The 14,841-nt window shown below is 39.9% G+C and overlaps 1 protein-coding gene across 4 annotated transcripts in view; it reads left to right on the top strand.

Annotated features, from left to right (window-relative positions):
- Nucleotides 1-14,425, top strand: part of LOC149153413 (hydroxyproline O-galactosyltransferase HPGT3-like) — a 248,362-nt gene extending 233,937 nt beyond the window's left edge. For all 4 annotated transcript variants that reach the window (XM_089439496.1, XM_089439497.1, XM_089439495.1 and 1 more), the window contains one exon: nt 13,934-14,425. In XM_089439496.1, coding sequence (XP_089295622.1) covers nt 13,934-13,956 — 23 coding nt within the window. In that variant the 3' untranslated portion in view covers nt 13,957-14,425. The remainder of the gene's footprint in view (nt 1-13,933) is intronic.
- The last annotated feature ends 416 nt before the right edge of the window (nt 14,426-14,841 follow it).

Consider the following 14,841-nt stretch of genomic DNA (forward strand, 5'->3'; position numbering starts at 1 on the left):
CACATGAGGGACCCAGGCCAGTACAGGATGGCATAGTCGTAGCCGAGGGTATCCAGTGGTGTACAGGGGTAGGCCATGGTGTACAATGGCATGTCCAGGAGTATTGGGATGATCAGTGGCATGCAAGGGTGTATAGTGTTGCACAACGAGGTCATGGAGTGTTTCCTCCAAGGAGACCCTTGGATGGAAACACCAGGCATACCTTTGGGCGTAGTTCACCCAGGATCGACGGGGACACAAATGAGCGATACTTGATGGTATCCGCAGGGACTCACACGCCTAACCCTCTTCTACATCCCTCACAGGGGCAGTCGATTTTGCTGTCGAATTTCTCCATTTTGGGCATGAGCCATGGAGGACAAGGAGCTCACCTGAGATATTTGGGTGAGACTCAACGCACTAGGGGGGAGACTTTTCAGCAGTGGCATTGGGTTGGTGCATCAGTTGACAGCGACAAGTTGGGGGATGAGGTGATCACCTGTAGGGGTGGCATATCATTCATCACCGAGCTTACGTCTAGGGATCTAGTCCCAAGGGAGACATGTGTCACTCTTTTCTCAAGGCATGTCGGCACTGAGCATGAACAAAGGATAGCAGTGACGATTGAGGTAATTTCCCAATATGTATCCAGGCTCCAAACCTTATATTGGCACATTATCAAGAGGGTGGATGGCAGACCCAAGGGAGATGGTTGGCAGGGACAAGAGGGATCCACATACCCTGAGTCGATTACGAGTATCGGATACCCATCTTTTGGTTGCATTCAGGGGGTAGCTCTTTGGCACACGTGGCTTCTAGCGATCATCGGTACTACATAGTGGCAGGCACATGGCAGATTAGCATGCATCATATTAGCCCATGATATATGGAGCCTATATAGTGATCACATGTAGGGACTAGAGACGAGGGCCAGAGGGATTCCATCGGTTGATAGGGCTATGCTACAGTAGGTCTGGCTATGGGCTAAGTCACCTGACATGGGGATTCGGGATTTGTGGTGTCGGATTCAGACACGTTGACCCCCTGGAACAGGGTACGTAGGATTCATTATATATTATTTTATTAAAAATATATATAGATATATAGATATTAAAAATGAGATATTTCTTACACAAATTTTAATTAATGATACAAATTTATTGATTTCAAACATAGATCTTCATCTATAGCATGCATAGTACATACAAAATTCAAATACATGTCAGTGGTACTGGTCACATAAATCATGATTCATAATTCATAACTGAAAGACAACTTACAACTACAAGATAGTAAGATAAACACACTGACAACACATTTATGTTTAAAGCAAAGTGATAAATATCTCAAGGCATTGAAATCTAATATTGGTGGAGAGTACAGCACTAATGAGATTGACTCATTTTGCAGAGAGCATGGTATCAAGTGGAAATTCACAATATATGCCGGAGCAGAATGTGATTGTGGAGGCATTAGGTCGATTTTGTTTATGTTTCTAATCAATGACCTGGGATAAAAGGATTTAAATTACCCTAGATTTTGCAATGTGGGGCAAGCCTCAATAGCATGTTATTTCACATAAAAGTTGTAAACCATACACACGCTGCAACTTTGTGCATAGTTGCGCCCAGAAAAGATATGGAAACAAGAAAACCAAGTCCAATCAAAGAGAATGTGAAACATTCTATTGAAAATCTGGATGATACTTGTAGAAAAGGAAAAATAGAAACCACCATTAATGACTTACAAATAAAACGGCTATCTTGTGATCCTATAGTTGAAAGATTCCTCAATCAAAACTTCTCGTTCAAATAACTTACTTGATTGACATCATCATGAACAAAACCTTAATAAGTACATCCTGAATATTTACTCAAATCCAACTTCCACTATACATTTAGGATTTCCAGTATACATCTAACCGTGTTACACTATATCTTGCTAGAAATAAAGGGAATGCAACCAGCAAATATCTTCCAAAAGATGGTCCAGACAAACACAGGTCACTTTTCTGCCAAACGAATCCTGTACACACTGTCAAAAATCGGGACACGCTGGTGAATTTCATGACACGCTTGGTATTCGACGTGTCCTTATAAGATTCGACGTGTCATGTCTTTTGGACACGTTTTTTGGGCGAATCATGTCTGACACGCCGGATTCGAACACGTGGCCCCTATATAACGAATCCGGTTACTTAGGCTATGGGATGTAGGGATTTAGTTGATCGATAGATCACTCGTGATGAGCAGAGTCGTGGCAGAGAGTGATATAGTTCGCTCTTGGGATGACACATGGGGGTTCACAGAGGGTTTCATCATATGGGGAGGCAGACATTCTCTGTTGCTGCACGAGTTCGGAGTTAGATTTGGATGGGTAGGCCTGGGCGCCATGGAGATGCCCAGGCAAGATGTGTTTCGCCTCTTTTAGTGTTCCACCATCGAGTTCTAGGAGAGGAGGATACTGACTGCACACAATGGGGAGTATGACATAGTTAGAGTAGCGCAACGTCAGCATGGTGGCACCACTCTGGGACTAGCAAGGAATTGGGGCCTCACAGCTCTTCATAGCTCAATAACCTTTAGGGGTGCACCGACTACTGCTGGGGGAGATCATACAGATCTTCCATTCGACTTTAGCGAGTCACTGATGGAGTAGGGGATTTCTGGTACTTTCACTGGGCAGGATAGTGAGTGGAGCGAGGGGAGCTTCATGTTGGATAGGATTGCCTAGGATCCTGGTATTGAAGGATTCTTCCATATCAGGACAGTGCAGAGGTCAGGCACGATCCAATGGCACATCTGGGACCCTGGCACATTTTGCAGTGACAGTGGGGAGAAACAATTAGAGAGGTTGCTTGCTCAGGCATTGCTTGAGGACAAGCGATTTTTGGTGCATTGGAAGAGCTTGCCGGATGAGGATGCCACCTGGGAGGGTGAGCACATTTTGGAGCACCCAGCTGTGAGGTTGCTTGAGGGAAAGCAACATTTGGGAGGGGAGGACTATCATGTCCCTTCTCAAACACATTTGTAATAGGGTGCTGCTACACAATTTTGCACAATTTTGGCTAAGGAAGAGAACCCATCATTTTCGACTTAGGGACTTAGGAGGCAATTTGACTTTATTTGGTTGCTAGTGGAATGTGGGGGCCACCCACATGGGAGTTCGAATTGGCCCATTCGAATAGCTTGGAGGGAAAGTCGAATAGGTGGATGGAGGGGCCCACATGAGGCTAGGGAGGCCCAAGGAGTTATAAGGAGGGAGAAACTCTCATTTTGGATTCATTCTTACACCTTGCAATCAAAATTACTTGATTGTTCACTCTGCTATTTAGCTGAGTCAACCGACTGTTTAGCCACGAATCTCTCAAGTGGGAGATTCAACCTCTACTTTGGGGAACCATCTGTGCCCACCCTAGAGAGGTGGTTCCATAAGTATTTCAGGAGTTTCGGGAGTGTGTTACAGCACTACCATTCAGCCACAACAGGGAGTGCGTATTTCTGGTTAGCTGGAGAATACGCAAGGGGAGTTTGGAGCTATCAGTGATCAAGCATTTGCCGAGAGAGTTAGAGGATTGGGAGAGCAGCAAAGGGCCAACCTTTCTTGCGAGTTTGGAGCTAGCAAAGCCAGCATACCAGCAATCCGATTTACAGTTACATGGGCCTGCGCAAAGAGCCATCACTAGGCTTACATGGGAGTTGGAGGAAGGAATTGTAGAGCCAAAGTTGGTTGGGAGAAGTAGGAGATCACTTGGAGGGCCATTTGAGGAAGATTGTTGGAGTTGGGAGAGCAGAGATTGACAGGATCAGTGACAGCAACATAATTCGAAATTAGAGGAGGGCCAAGCTATGAAGGGTCAATTTTTTAAGGTTGGAACCAAGGGAAACCCTTTCTGGGTTTTTCTAGGTTTTGGGGAAGGATCACACTCCTAAATTTATAGAATTTTCTCGGTAGATCTAAGGGGTCAAACAAGGGTTTCAACTCAGCCAGCGTCTAGAGGAGCTAAGCGGAATTTGGGCCAAAATTCCGAGTTCAACATTTGGCCAATTCCTTCGTGGGTTTTTCTAGGTTTAGGCCAAGGAGAAAGGAGTTGAAATCTCATAATTTTCTGAGCGCGGGAAGTAGTGATTCCAGCCCTTCGAAGTCAGCAGACAAAGTAGTTTTTTGGGGCAGTGCAGTTCAGTTTGGTGCAGCAGTTGTAGCAGCCTTCAGTTCAACATTTTCTCACCTAGGTTTTGTCATGCTTGTCCATTGAGACAAGCCCAGGTGCACAATTCTATTTTACTATTGTATTTGCTCCTGAAGAAGTAATAAAATGGCTCAGCAGTTCTCTATTTCCATTGTATCCATGGGTGCTTAATGTATATTTCGTTTTTCTGATTGTTGGATTATTTGAATGCTTTGTATATCACTTACATTCCTATTTAGGAACATTACATGATCCTACATCAGATTTTGCCTTCAAACTGGTTTCTTCAATTTTACATAGTGACCATAGATCTTTAAATGGAGTATCTTCCTTCTTCCCATAAATGCTTGATGTAAAGTTACCCCATTCCTTTGGTAGTGCATTTAGTACTATTGTAGTCATCTCTTTGTCAGACATTATTTCCTAGATCTTGTAGGTGGTCCCTTATTTTAGATATCCTCATAAAGTATGAGGCCATTCCTTCTTCTTTTGATATCTTCATCTTGTAGAGTTTTTGTCTTAATGAGATTACTTCTCCTGCCGTGCTTATAGAAAACAAATCTACAAGTTTGTCATATATTTATTTTGATGTTTCAAGTTTAGATACATAGGGAATGAGGGGATCCTTGATGGATTCTATGAGAATCCTTTGAGCCCTTACTTCCCCTTTCATATATCTTACAAGTGCTTGAGCATCTTCCTTTGGAGGTTTGGTGATTGCGCCCTTAACATGTTCCATGACCTCATTTTCTATGAGGTTTAGATCTGTCCTTTTCTTCCATGCAAGAAAATTTGAAGCCCCAACCAGTTTCTTGCTTTCCTTGCAAAAAGACATTTTGATAGATTCAGATGTAGACATAGATATACTTACTTGTGAAGAAGCTCCTTTAACCTGTTTCTTTCTCGATTTTTATGATGATGTAGGTAACAAAAAACTTCTCCTTGATGAAGATGGTTTTCTTCAAAAGTGATACTTGACTCGAAAGAGAGGGAGATCACCTTAGATCTTTTGATGATGATGATAACGTCCTTGATCTTGCTTCCCTTGGATGAAATGCTTCGATCTTTTTATTTGAGTAGAGATAATATTCTTTTGTGGTCTCCTTCCTTTGTGGTGATGTGATGAGTGAGGATCCCATGCATGCTTCTAGTGTAGACATCTCCTTTGATCGATCTAGGATCCTTTGATCAATCTAGGATTTTGAAACTTTTCTTCAAGATGATGATGTAGCCCTTGTCTTCTTGGATATGAGAGGATCTTCTTGATTCTTTGATGTCCTTAATGCCCTTGATTCTAGAACTTTGGTCTTTGAGTGCTTGAGTGTCCCTTATGGAGTTGCCCTTTCCTAACTTGTCACCTTAGCTCCGATACGATGTTGAGAAATCTGGGGCAGAGAAAAGAGGTGATTTCTCTAGAAATGATAACAACTTGTGGATACTTTTTACTTCTTTTGATTAGACTCTTCTTTAGCTTTGATTATTATAGTATTGTCTTCATCAAATAGTTATCAAAATATAAACAACAATGAGACAAGGGACACAAGATGTAGGTGATCATCCAGGGCCAAAACCTCTCCAACTTGAGAGGAAAACCCAAATGAATTCTTCTTCTTATAGAATCTTCAAGTGATGAATTCTAAGACCAGGACCCTTGACCTACTAACCTCTCCAAGACCAAGTCACAAGGTTTCCTTGAAACAAATCTCTTGCTTGAGTCTATGCTAGTCAACTGTCAAACTAATTGTTCCACCATGGATTTCGGCTTCTCTTTGGATTTTGGCGTATTATTACAGGCTTGCAATTCCCAGCTTCTTCAGAAACCCTAGTTGCAGCACGTGTGAGGGACAAACAATGATTTTATCCCTTCTCGCTTGGATAGAGCCCTTTTCTTTTACAATTTAGCCTGATTGGAGACTAGATTTCTTCCTTAATTAGGCCTTCTAAGTTGACTGTAATAACTAGACTTCTTCTGCAGCAAATAGTACTAATCCTCTTAGTAGTGTGAGAGGTATTTGCCCCAAAACATATCAAAATCATTTATGCTCCTTCTTCTCCCTTTTTCGCTTGATGAGAGGCTTCTCTTCTTGTGTTTCTTGCACTTGATCTTCTATTTCAGATGCTTGAATGGATGCTCTTCAAGTGAGGCAGAGTCCTCCATTATATAGTAGTCTGCCCATGAAAATAAGTCGTCTTGTGCTAGTGTCTAGGCCGACATCTCCTAGAATTATCTCAAACTCCTTTGGAAGGCTGACTTGAATGAGTGTTTGTGACAAGGTCTTGGAGGGTTTATGACTCAAACAAATTCTCTTTTACAATATGTAACATGCCCAAATGGGTCTTCAATACATGACATTGACTCAATTGACTTTATGACTTAATGACCAAACCTAATAGCTCACAATGGGAGCTTCATCTATAAAATAAAATTCCTTGAGCATGAAACCCATGTCTCAAGCATAACAGAAATAATTTTATTTTTCTTCTTTACATTAATTACATAAAATCATGATTACACATGTCATTATGAAGACCGAACCTAGTTACATATTTCAACATCCCTCTCAACCAGGGAGGATCTAATCATTCCTATACAAGGAATATACTCAAGCTCCCTCTACCACGGGACTTTCCCAAGCTCCTTCTTACCACAGGACTTTCCCAAGCTCCATCTTAACTAGGGTCTTGTTTTCAACAGCAGCTAACTGCTTCTTTGGTGGAGATCATAGTACTCTCAGCTGCTTGTAGGGCTCCTCTTTCTTCTTCATCATGTCATCAGTGAACTTCAACTTCTTTGTCAAGGAGCCTTCTTCTTCATAACTTCTTCGTAGGGCATGGGCCATCTTCTACATCACTTTTTCTTCAATGAAGCATAGGATTGAACGAATAGTCATGTTGTCCTTCTCTTCATTAGAAAGTGATCTTCTAGTCCACATCTGGCTATCCTTCAAACAACTACCTTTTTCCAAGTCATGCTGCTTTCAGGATCTTCCATCCAATTACATGAGTAAGAGTTGTAGGTGATTTTCTACAACCTTCTTCTAGTAACCCTGTTTTCAACCCATCCAGATGATTTCAAATATCAAAATGAATATCAAATCAAAGTTACCTTTTTATGATGGCCCTTTGTCATGACATCTATTCTTTTGCAATATCAACATCCTTTCGCATACTATATGAATCCATCTCCAAGATATTCATTCCAAGCTTTTCCTTCTTCAATATACATATCCGAGTCTTCATACCTTCTTCAGGGAGATGCCATATCTAATTCTTCTTGAAGTGAATTTTCTTCATATGATCATGCAAAACTTAACAGCATGTCATGTGTTCATCAACTTCAATCTCCATCAGAGTCTTTAGCGGAACATATCTCAGCCAGTGATCTAGCCCTGTTCCTCATTTCCAGGATGAGGTCCATTGTGCTGCACTGAACCAGCAAGCTTATCTTAAGAGGCTTGCTCCAAAAATAGTGATATCATCATAGTTATTCTTTCCAAGGTGAAGAACTCGTTATCACAAAGGAGGATCCATAAATGATCCTTGCTTGCAGCAAAATCTTCATATCGGCTCGTTGTCTGCTATATCAGATTCATGAATTCTTCCGTATGTTGTCTTTAACTTTACCAGGCATCCATAGTTGCACAATTATATTATGAATCTATCATAGTGCCCAAGGATCCAAGGGTCCTTACAGTTCCCTCCTTCCATCATGCTTGCCAAAACAGAGGATCTGCCCATTCTCCTTCCTTTACTTCCTGTACCTGCAGCATTCATTGACAAGTACCACCAAGCAAAGTATATAGTAACAAAAGCATGATCTGTCAATCTAAGGTTACCATGAGACTTAAAGGTTGTACCTCTAGGATTTTCAAGTGCCATCCCTAGACCAAGGGTTCCAACCTTATCCATGCCTACTAGACAGGAGCCCTAGATTGCATACAAACCTTAAATACCAAGGATTAGGGTTTCTATGAGAGAGCAGGGTTAGGGTTTCTAGATGACTAGGGTTTTACTCAAGTTTAACAAACCCTACTACAATTCATGTTGGACCCTAACAATAAATATGTCATACATACCTCATGATTACATACCTAAAGTGGCCTGCACTTTTGGATGCCTTGGTTTCTTTTTTGTTTTTCCTTCAGAGTGTGCATCAACTCAAGATATCCTTCTTTCTTTTTACTTTATCCTTTCCTGCTCCAACACACTACAGTTATTCTGCTTGTTTATCAGTGATGCACAAATCTTAGAGAGTTGTCTCCAACATTATACCATTTACTCAAGAATTTCTTGAAGTTTCCAGGATGTCAGTCAACGAGACTTCTTTGTTGTAAGCAACGATATCCCTTTCCCATGATGGAACAAATTTCCTTCCATCACAAAATTGTGACCCTACATACAGCTTCTTGGACTACAAATTTTCATCTATGTTAATAGACTGTTGTTCCTTTGCACAGGTCCACAGAACTGCTTGCAACAGGTGTGACAACTTTTCATTGATTTACACAGAATTACTGATCACTGTCACAATGATATGACCTTACTACTGTCTGACATCTCTTCAAAGTCTATAACCCTTTTGCTTCTCTACTAACCATTTTGCACAGATCACATTGGACTGACAGATATAGGTGTAGCAATATTCCAAAGGTCTTGCAATGCTTGTCAACAATTTCTCAAAAGTATCTTATACTTATGATGTCACTGTCAATAATGTGACCTCACCTACTGCCTGTGGCTTCCCTTATAAATTGTTGGACCCTTGAATTAGGGCTTATCAATGAGTGCCATTAAACATGATTCCAATACAAGATTTCCGATAATATCATAGTAACACAACTTGATCAATGTTAACACAGGTTGGCTTACTGATTTTGAGTGAAATCCAACTGTATCTATATATATGTGCCAACATTATTACTGTTGTCTGTACAGATCATTCATACTTATATCTATTCATGTCAGCAAACTCTGAGCAATGGTGAATATGCCTGGAACAGCTCGATCTAGGTCTCCTTACAGGACTATACTTGTAATCAATTAGAAGGAGATCTCGGCTCCCTACCTATATGATGACTGTAGCCTCTAATTTGATTTTCTGATTCGATCTTCAAAACTTGACTTTCCACTGAAATGCTCAGAATCTTGAATGAGTAGAGATTGGATCTTTCTTTTCCTAGCTCCAGACCTTTGGTACTTATGACATAGGTGAGAGATAGGACTTATGCTCAAAAAATTGATCAATTATTGTCATAGGAGAAGAGTGATGCTTTTCCTAGGGCTTCCGATTTGCAACATTAGTATCATAGAAACTTTGATTTTTGATTGAGGGTTTGCTTCCTCTTCTAAGACTGTCAGAATAAGATAATAGATGGCCTTTTGATGCCTTCCATTACCCAGAACAATTTGCAACAGATATAAATTACACATACCAGAGATAAATTTGGAGGATTCCGTAGACCTTGTGGAGATACTTCTGACCTTCACTCATATACCAGAGAATGTGGCTTCCTTAAGCTTGCTTGATAATGGACTTGACGCTCACAAATAACCTTAACATGTCCTTGTTCTGATGAAGTAGTTCTGCTGCCTTGTGACAAAGATTAGGGCTAATAGGCATGCCCAGAAATCTTCGTTCTGTTTGCTAGAGAGTGCAGTCTTAAAAGCGGTGCTCCCTTATTAATTCCGACTCTTGAAACAGAGCTAAGATACCCTAGCTACCCTTGATAAGATCTGCGGCTTGATTTCTGCAATTAGGGCTTGAAAGACTGCCCAGAATTTCTTCTTCTTGCCTTCATAAATTCGGTCTAGGGAACTCTATTTTTTTGAGCTACAATTAATTCCAAACTAATCTTCTTTCTACCCACTGTTCAAAGCCTTACCTTTGATACCATGTTGAGAAATCTAGGGCAAACAGTTATAGAATTTATTATTTGATTTCTCTGCAATTCTTGACATTTTCTTGTGAGTTAACTTAGAGTATTAGCATTATTATTTAGTTTTGTTTTATCATCAAGACAAATGCCAAAAGAAGATCATAGTGCAAACACAAGAACACCAAATGTAGGCAGCAAGCCAGGGCCAAAACCTTTCCTAGAGAGAAAAACCCACAAAATCTCTTCTTATAGAATCTATTCAATGAAGACTTCCAATACCTTGACCTTGACCTTGACCAAACCTCCAAGTGATGAGCCAGCCAAAACCTCAAACCAATTCTCTTCAAAATGATGACTGAGGAAACCCTAGTTCCTCCAGCAAATTCACATGTGTGAGCTGCAAAACATAGATCTTGCTTCCTTCCACAGATTCGCTGGTCTCCCAAGAAATTGTTCCTTTTCCCACACAATTTCGCTAGATCAAACCTTCTCTTTTCTTCATTAAGATCAAAGATAACTTGATGTTCGATGTGTGCTTCAAATGAGGTGAGGTTCTTCTTTTTTATAGGCCTCCATGAGAGCGAATTAGGCCTCTCTGGGCCGACTTGAAGAGGGTTGGCCGATTCATCATTTGGAGGCTTCTAGACATGACATTACATTAATAATTTCTTTCTTCATTACATGAGCCCTCCAAGGGCTAGAACATCATGACCTTAACCTTTTGACTTGTCAACAAGACCCCTAGAGCACTCAATGGGTGCTTTGACCTAGGACCTTCGCTCATATACCAGAGAATGCAGCTTCCTTAAGGCTGCTTGATAATGGTCTTGACCTTCACAAATAACCTTTACATGTCCTTGTTCTGATGAAGTAGTTTTGTGGACTTGTGACAAAGATTAGGGCTAATAGGCATGCCCAGAAATCTTCCTTCTGTTTTCTGGAGAGTGTGGTCTTAAAAGGGGTGTTCCCTTATTAATTCGGACTCTTGAAACAGAGCTAAGATACCCTAGCCCTGTGGCTTGATTTCTGCAATTAGGGCTTGAAAGACTGCCCATAATTTCTTCTTCTTGCCTCCATAAATTTGGTCTAGGGAACTTGATTTTCTTGAGATACAATTAATGCCAAACTTATCTTCTCTCTGCCCACTGTTCAAAGCCTTAGCTCTGATACGATGTTGAGAAATCTAGGGAAAACAGTTATAGAATTTATTAATTGATTTCTCTGCAATTCTTGACATTTTCTTGTGAGTTAAATTAGAGTATTAGCATTATTATTTAGTTCTGTTTTATCATCAAGACAAATGCCAAAAGAAGAACATAGTGTAAACACAAGAACACCAGATGTAGGCAGCAAGCCATGGCCAAAACCTCTCCTAGAGAGGAAAACCCACAAAATCTCTTATAGAATCTGTTCAATGAAGACTTCCAAAGCCTTGACCTTGACCTTGACCAAACCTCCAAGTGATGAGCCAACCAAAACCTCAAACCAATTCTCTGCAAAATGATGACTGAGGAAACCCTAGTTCCTCCAACAGATTCGCATGTGTGAGCTGCAAAACACAGATCTTGCTTCCTTCCACAGATTTGATGGCCTCCCAAGAATTCGTTCCTTTTCCCACACAATTTTGCTGGATCAAACCTTCTCTTTTCTTTGTAAGGATCAGAGATAACTTGATGGTCGATGTGTGCTTCAAGTGAGGTGAGGTTCTTCCTTTTTATAGGCCTCCATGAAAGTGAATTAGGCCTCTCTAGGCCGACTTGAAGAGGGCTGGCTGGCTCATCTTTTGGAGGCTTCTAGTCATGACATATTACATTAATAATTTTCTTTCTTCGTTACATGAGCCCTCCAAGGGCTAGAACATCATGACCTTAACCTTTTGACTTGTCAGCAAGACCCCTAGAGCACTCGTTGGGTGCTTTGGCCTAGGACCACAACATGATGGGCAAGAAACCTATATCAATAAAATAATATTTTCTTTTTACAAATAAATTTTCTTTTATTTTCTTTTGATAAGTACAATAATTACATCAAGTCATGACTCAAGTACAATTAGGAAGACCGACATTAGTTACATTTCAACAAGATATGTCTCATTGTCATCTTGTAAGTGCTATTTCGCTGAAGATATCTCTTGTAATAATATCTAATGTGTGATATTGTTTCCACTAGTTAATTCTCTTGTGCCCTAATTTGTGGAATGTTCATAGTGGATGGGATCTTTTTTTCTTCCATGGAAATCCGTAAATCTTGAGTAGGTAAATGTTGAAGATTGGTTGCTAGGGCATCATTCTTTAGCCTCCTGGAAGACAGTTTTGGCAAACTTTGAATCATCTTAGACTCCATAGCCCATGGATTAGGCACTAGTCCGAGAGAATTGGTGACCAACCTTTCCTTTCTCTCTTTTCTCTCTTCCAAAATTTCTTCCCCTCTTTCCTTGAGCGTCTATCTAAGGCATCCAAGGAAAACTTTTAGAGGAGGGATTTTCAAATTCTGTTTGGATAGAACTCTTCCTTTGTGTCTCCTCTAGAGGATCTCAAATTTTGGTGGAATTCCCATGGTTATTTCTCCATAAATTTGTGTGCCCTAGGTGTGCCCTAGAAGGGAAACCTAGTTAGTTTTCCTTGGATAAGGTGGCCTTCTTGAGGGTCATATGAGCCTTGTATTCAATGGAATAAATCATAAAAGACCCTTTCCTCTCTCTTACCTTGACCTAGAGAAGACCTTGGAGGAATTTCTTCTCATGTTATCCATAAAAACCCTAGGTCCTAGTATAAGCCCTTACTAGGTCTCTCAAGTAAAGAGAAAAACCTATTAGAAGTTTCATATCATCTTACATGGCATCTTGAGAAGTCCTATATCACATTTGGAGTCTTGACGTCAGGTATATCCATCTCAATTGCAAATATCAAGCCCTAGGTCTTGATCTCCATCCTATGTCTTTCTTGGAGGGTCGTTAGCTTCCTTGAAGCATTGAAACATCATCGTGTCTGTCCTTGAATGGGCCTTTGAAATCACTTCATACCTAGTCATTGACCTAACTATTACAAGTGATTTCCTTCCTAGTGGGACTCCTCCCATCGTTGAAAATCCGTAAAGAGCAGGTGACATTGACTGAGGTGACAGTGGGTCTTTGTCCCATTGTTGTCACTTTGTCTAGTAGTTGTTCCATAGGTTCCCCTCTTAGGGGTCTGCTAGATTGTGTGGCAACACACCCTATGGGCCTTTGATAGTATGCTTTTATTTTTTGCGCAATTCAAGGAATGTCCCCACTGTTTTGGATTATTGATACATTTTTTATTATTGCACTTTAATACTCAGGATGACCCTCTTACCCCATTTTGACATATGACAGTAGCTTTTGTAATTTCCCACTCATTTTTCATAAAATGCTAGAGTTTGTTCATACAGTTTTAGTTTTGTTTGGATTATACAGGTTTCTAAAATACTAAGCATTGTGATAAGACAAACAGATTCCTTTGCAATCTATTTAAACATTTCACTTGCTCTTCATATCCATATAGCCTTCCCTGTCAAACTAAATTTGGGGAATCTATGTGTGGGATTGTCATATTCTAGTTTCTTTTATGTAGTTCCGTGGAACTAAATAGAGTTGACAACTCGGTGCATTGCCTTGTAAACCTTCCAATCCACATTGAATTGCTTTTCCCTTAAGATTATGATTTTTTTTATCTTGTTTTGTTTCTCAGAATATGTCTTCTACATGAATATAAAAGCATAATAAATATATGGTCGTGTGTCTTAATTTCTGAACTACTTGACATTTTCGCATGGACGAAGTAATGTAACAGACTAGGTTAATGTTATATAGATCTTTTGTAATCCCAGAATAAAATTAGTTTTTTCACTAATATCTGTGCTTTGTTTACAGATGAGATATGTTCAACTGGATGAATTAAAGTACTAACAACAGCTGAGTATATATGGACACTCAACAATGAAATGCCACTAAAATTTGAGTCTTCATCAGATAGGTGGAGTTAAGGTTGTAGAGGAAGAAAAAAGGAAGCATGAACTTTTTGAAATAAGTTGATGAGCAGATTTCAATGTGATCCCATATGTTTCTATTGTGTGGCCACAGTTGATTTTAGATGATCAAAAGGCCCGTTCAAGGAAAGTTTGAGCTCCCAATGTCACATTCATTGGTAGTCTAAGCATACAATGTTGAAATTTTCAAACAATCTCCTTCCATCTATATTTGACATTAGAGAATGGAATTTTTGGAAAGGCTCTTGTAATCTAGCATATGGTATTTTATTGAATTTTGTAAAAGTTTTTCCTGAAGTTGGAAAAAGCCTGATGCTTGACCATATAGAGAAGATGTAAGAACATTGCGCTTCAAATAAAAAGCATTTCTTCCATATGGAGCATTGTATCGCAAATTGGAGATTCCTAAACATTCTTCATAGCTGTCTGAATTTCTGCAAATTAACAAAGCTGTGGCAGACATGCATAGCTTTGCGATTTAAATGTGTCATGATATTCAATTAATTTTTCCCCTGGAAAAGGTCAAGAGGACAAATTGAATTTCTTGGGAGCTGTAGATAAGAAACAGATCCGTGTGCATTTATTTTGTAAATATGGTAAAAATAACTTTCATGATTTAATGTTGACATCAAGCATAAGTTTGCAAACTATCACATGGTTATAACTTAAAGATTGAAAATCAGATACATGTCACTGACATCGTGCACATATTTTTAATCATTGTGGGATATCGAGGGTTTCTTGAAGCTATGGAGAATGCTCTGCTTATATGAGAAAATTGGATTGAAAAAC

The sequence above is a fragment of the Pinus tabuliformis genome, chromosome 9 (assembly GCF_031772625.1).
Source record: "Pinus tabuliformis cultivar Carrire ecotype Pingquan chromosome 9, CPIR1, whole genome shotgun sequence".
NCBI classification, from domain to species: domain Eukaryota; kingdom Viridiplantae; phylum Streptophyta; class Pinopsida; order Pinales; family Pinaceae; genus Pinus; species Pinus tabuliformis.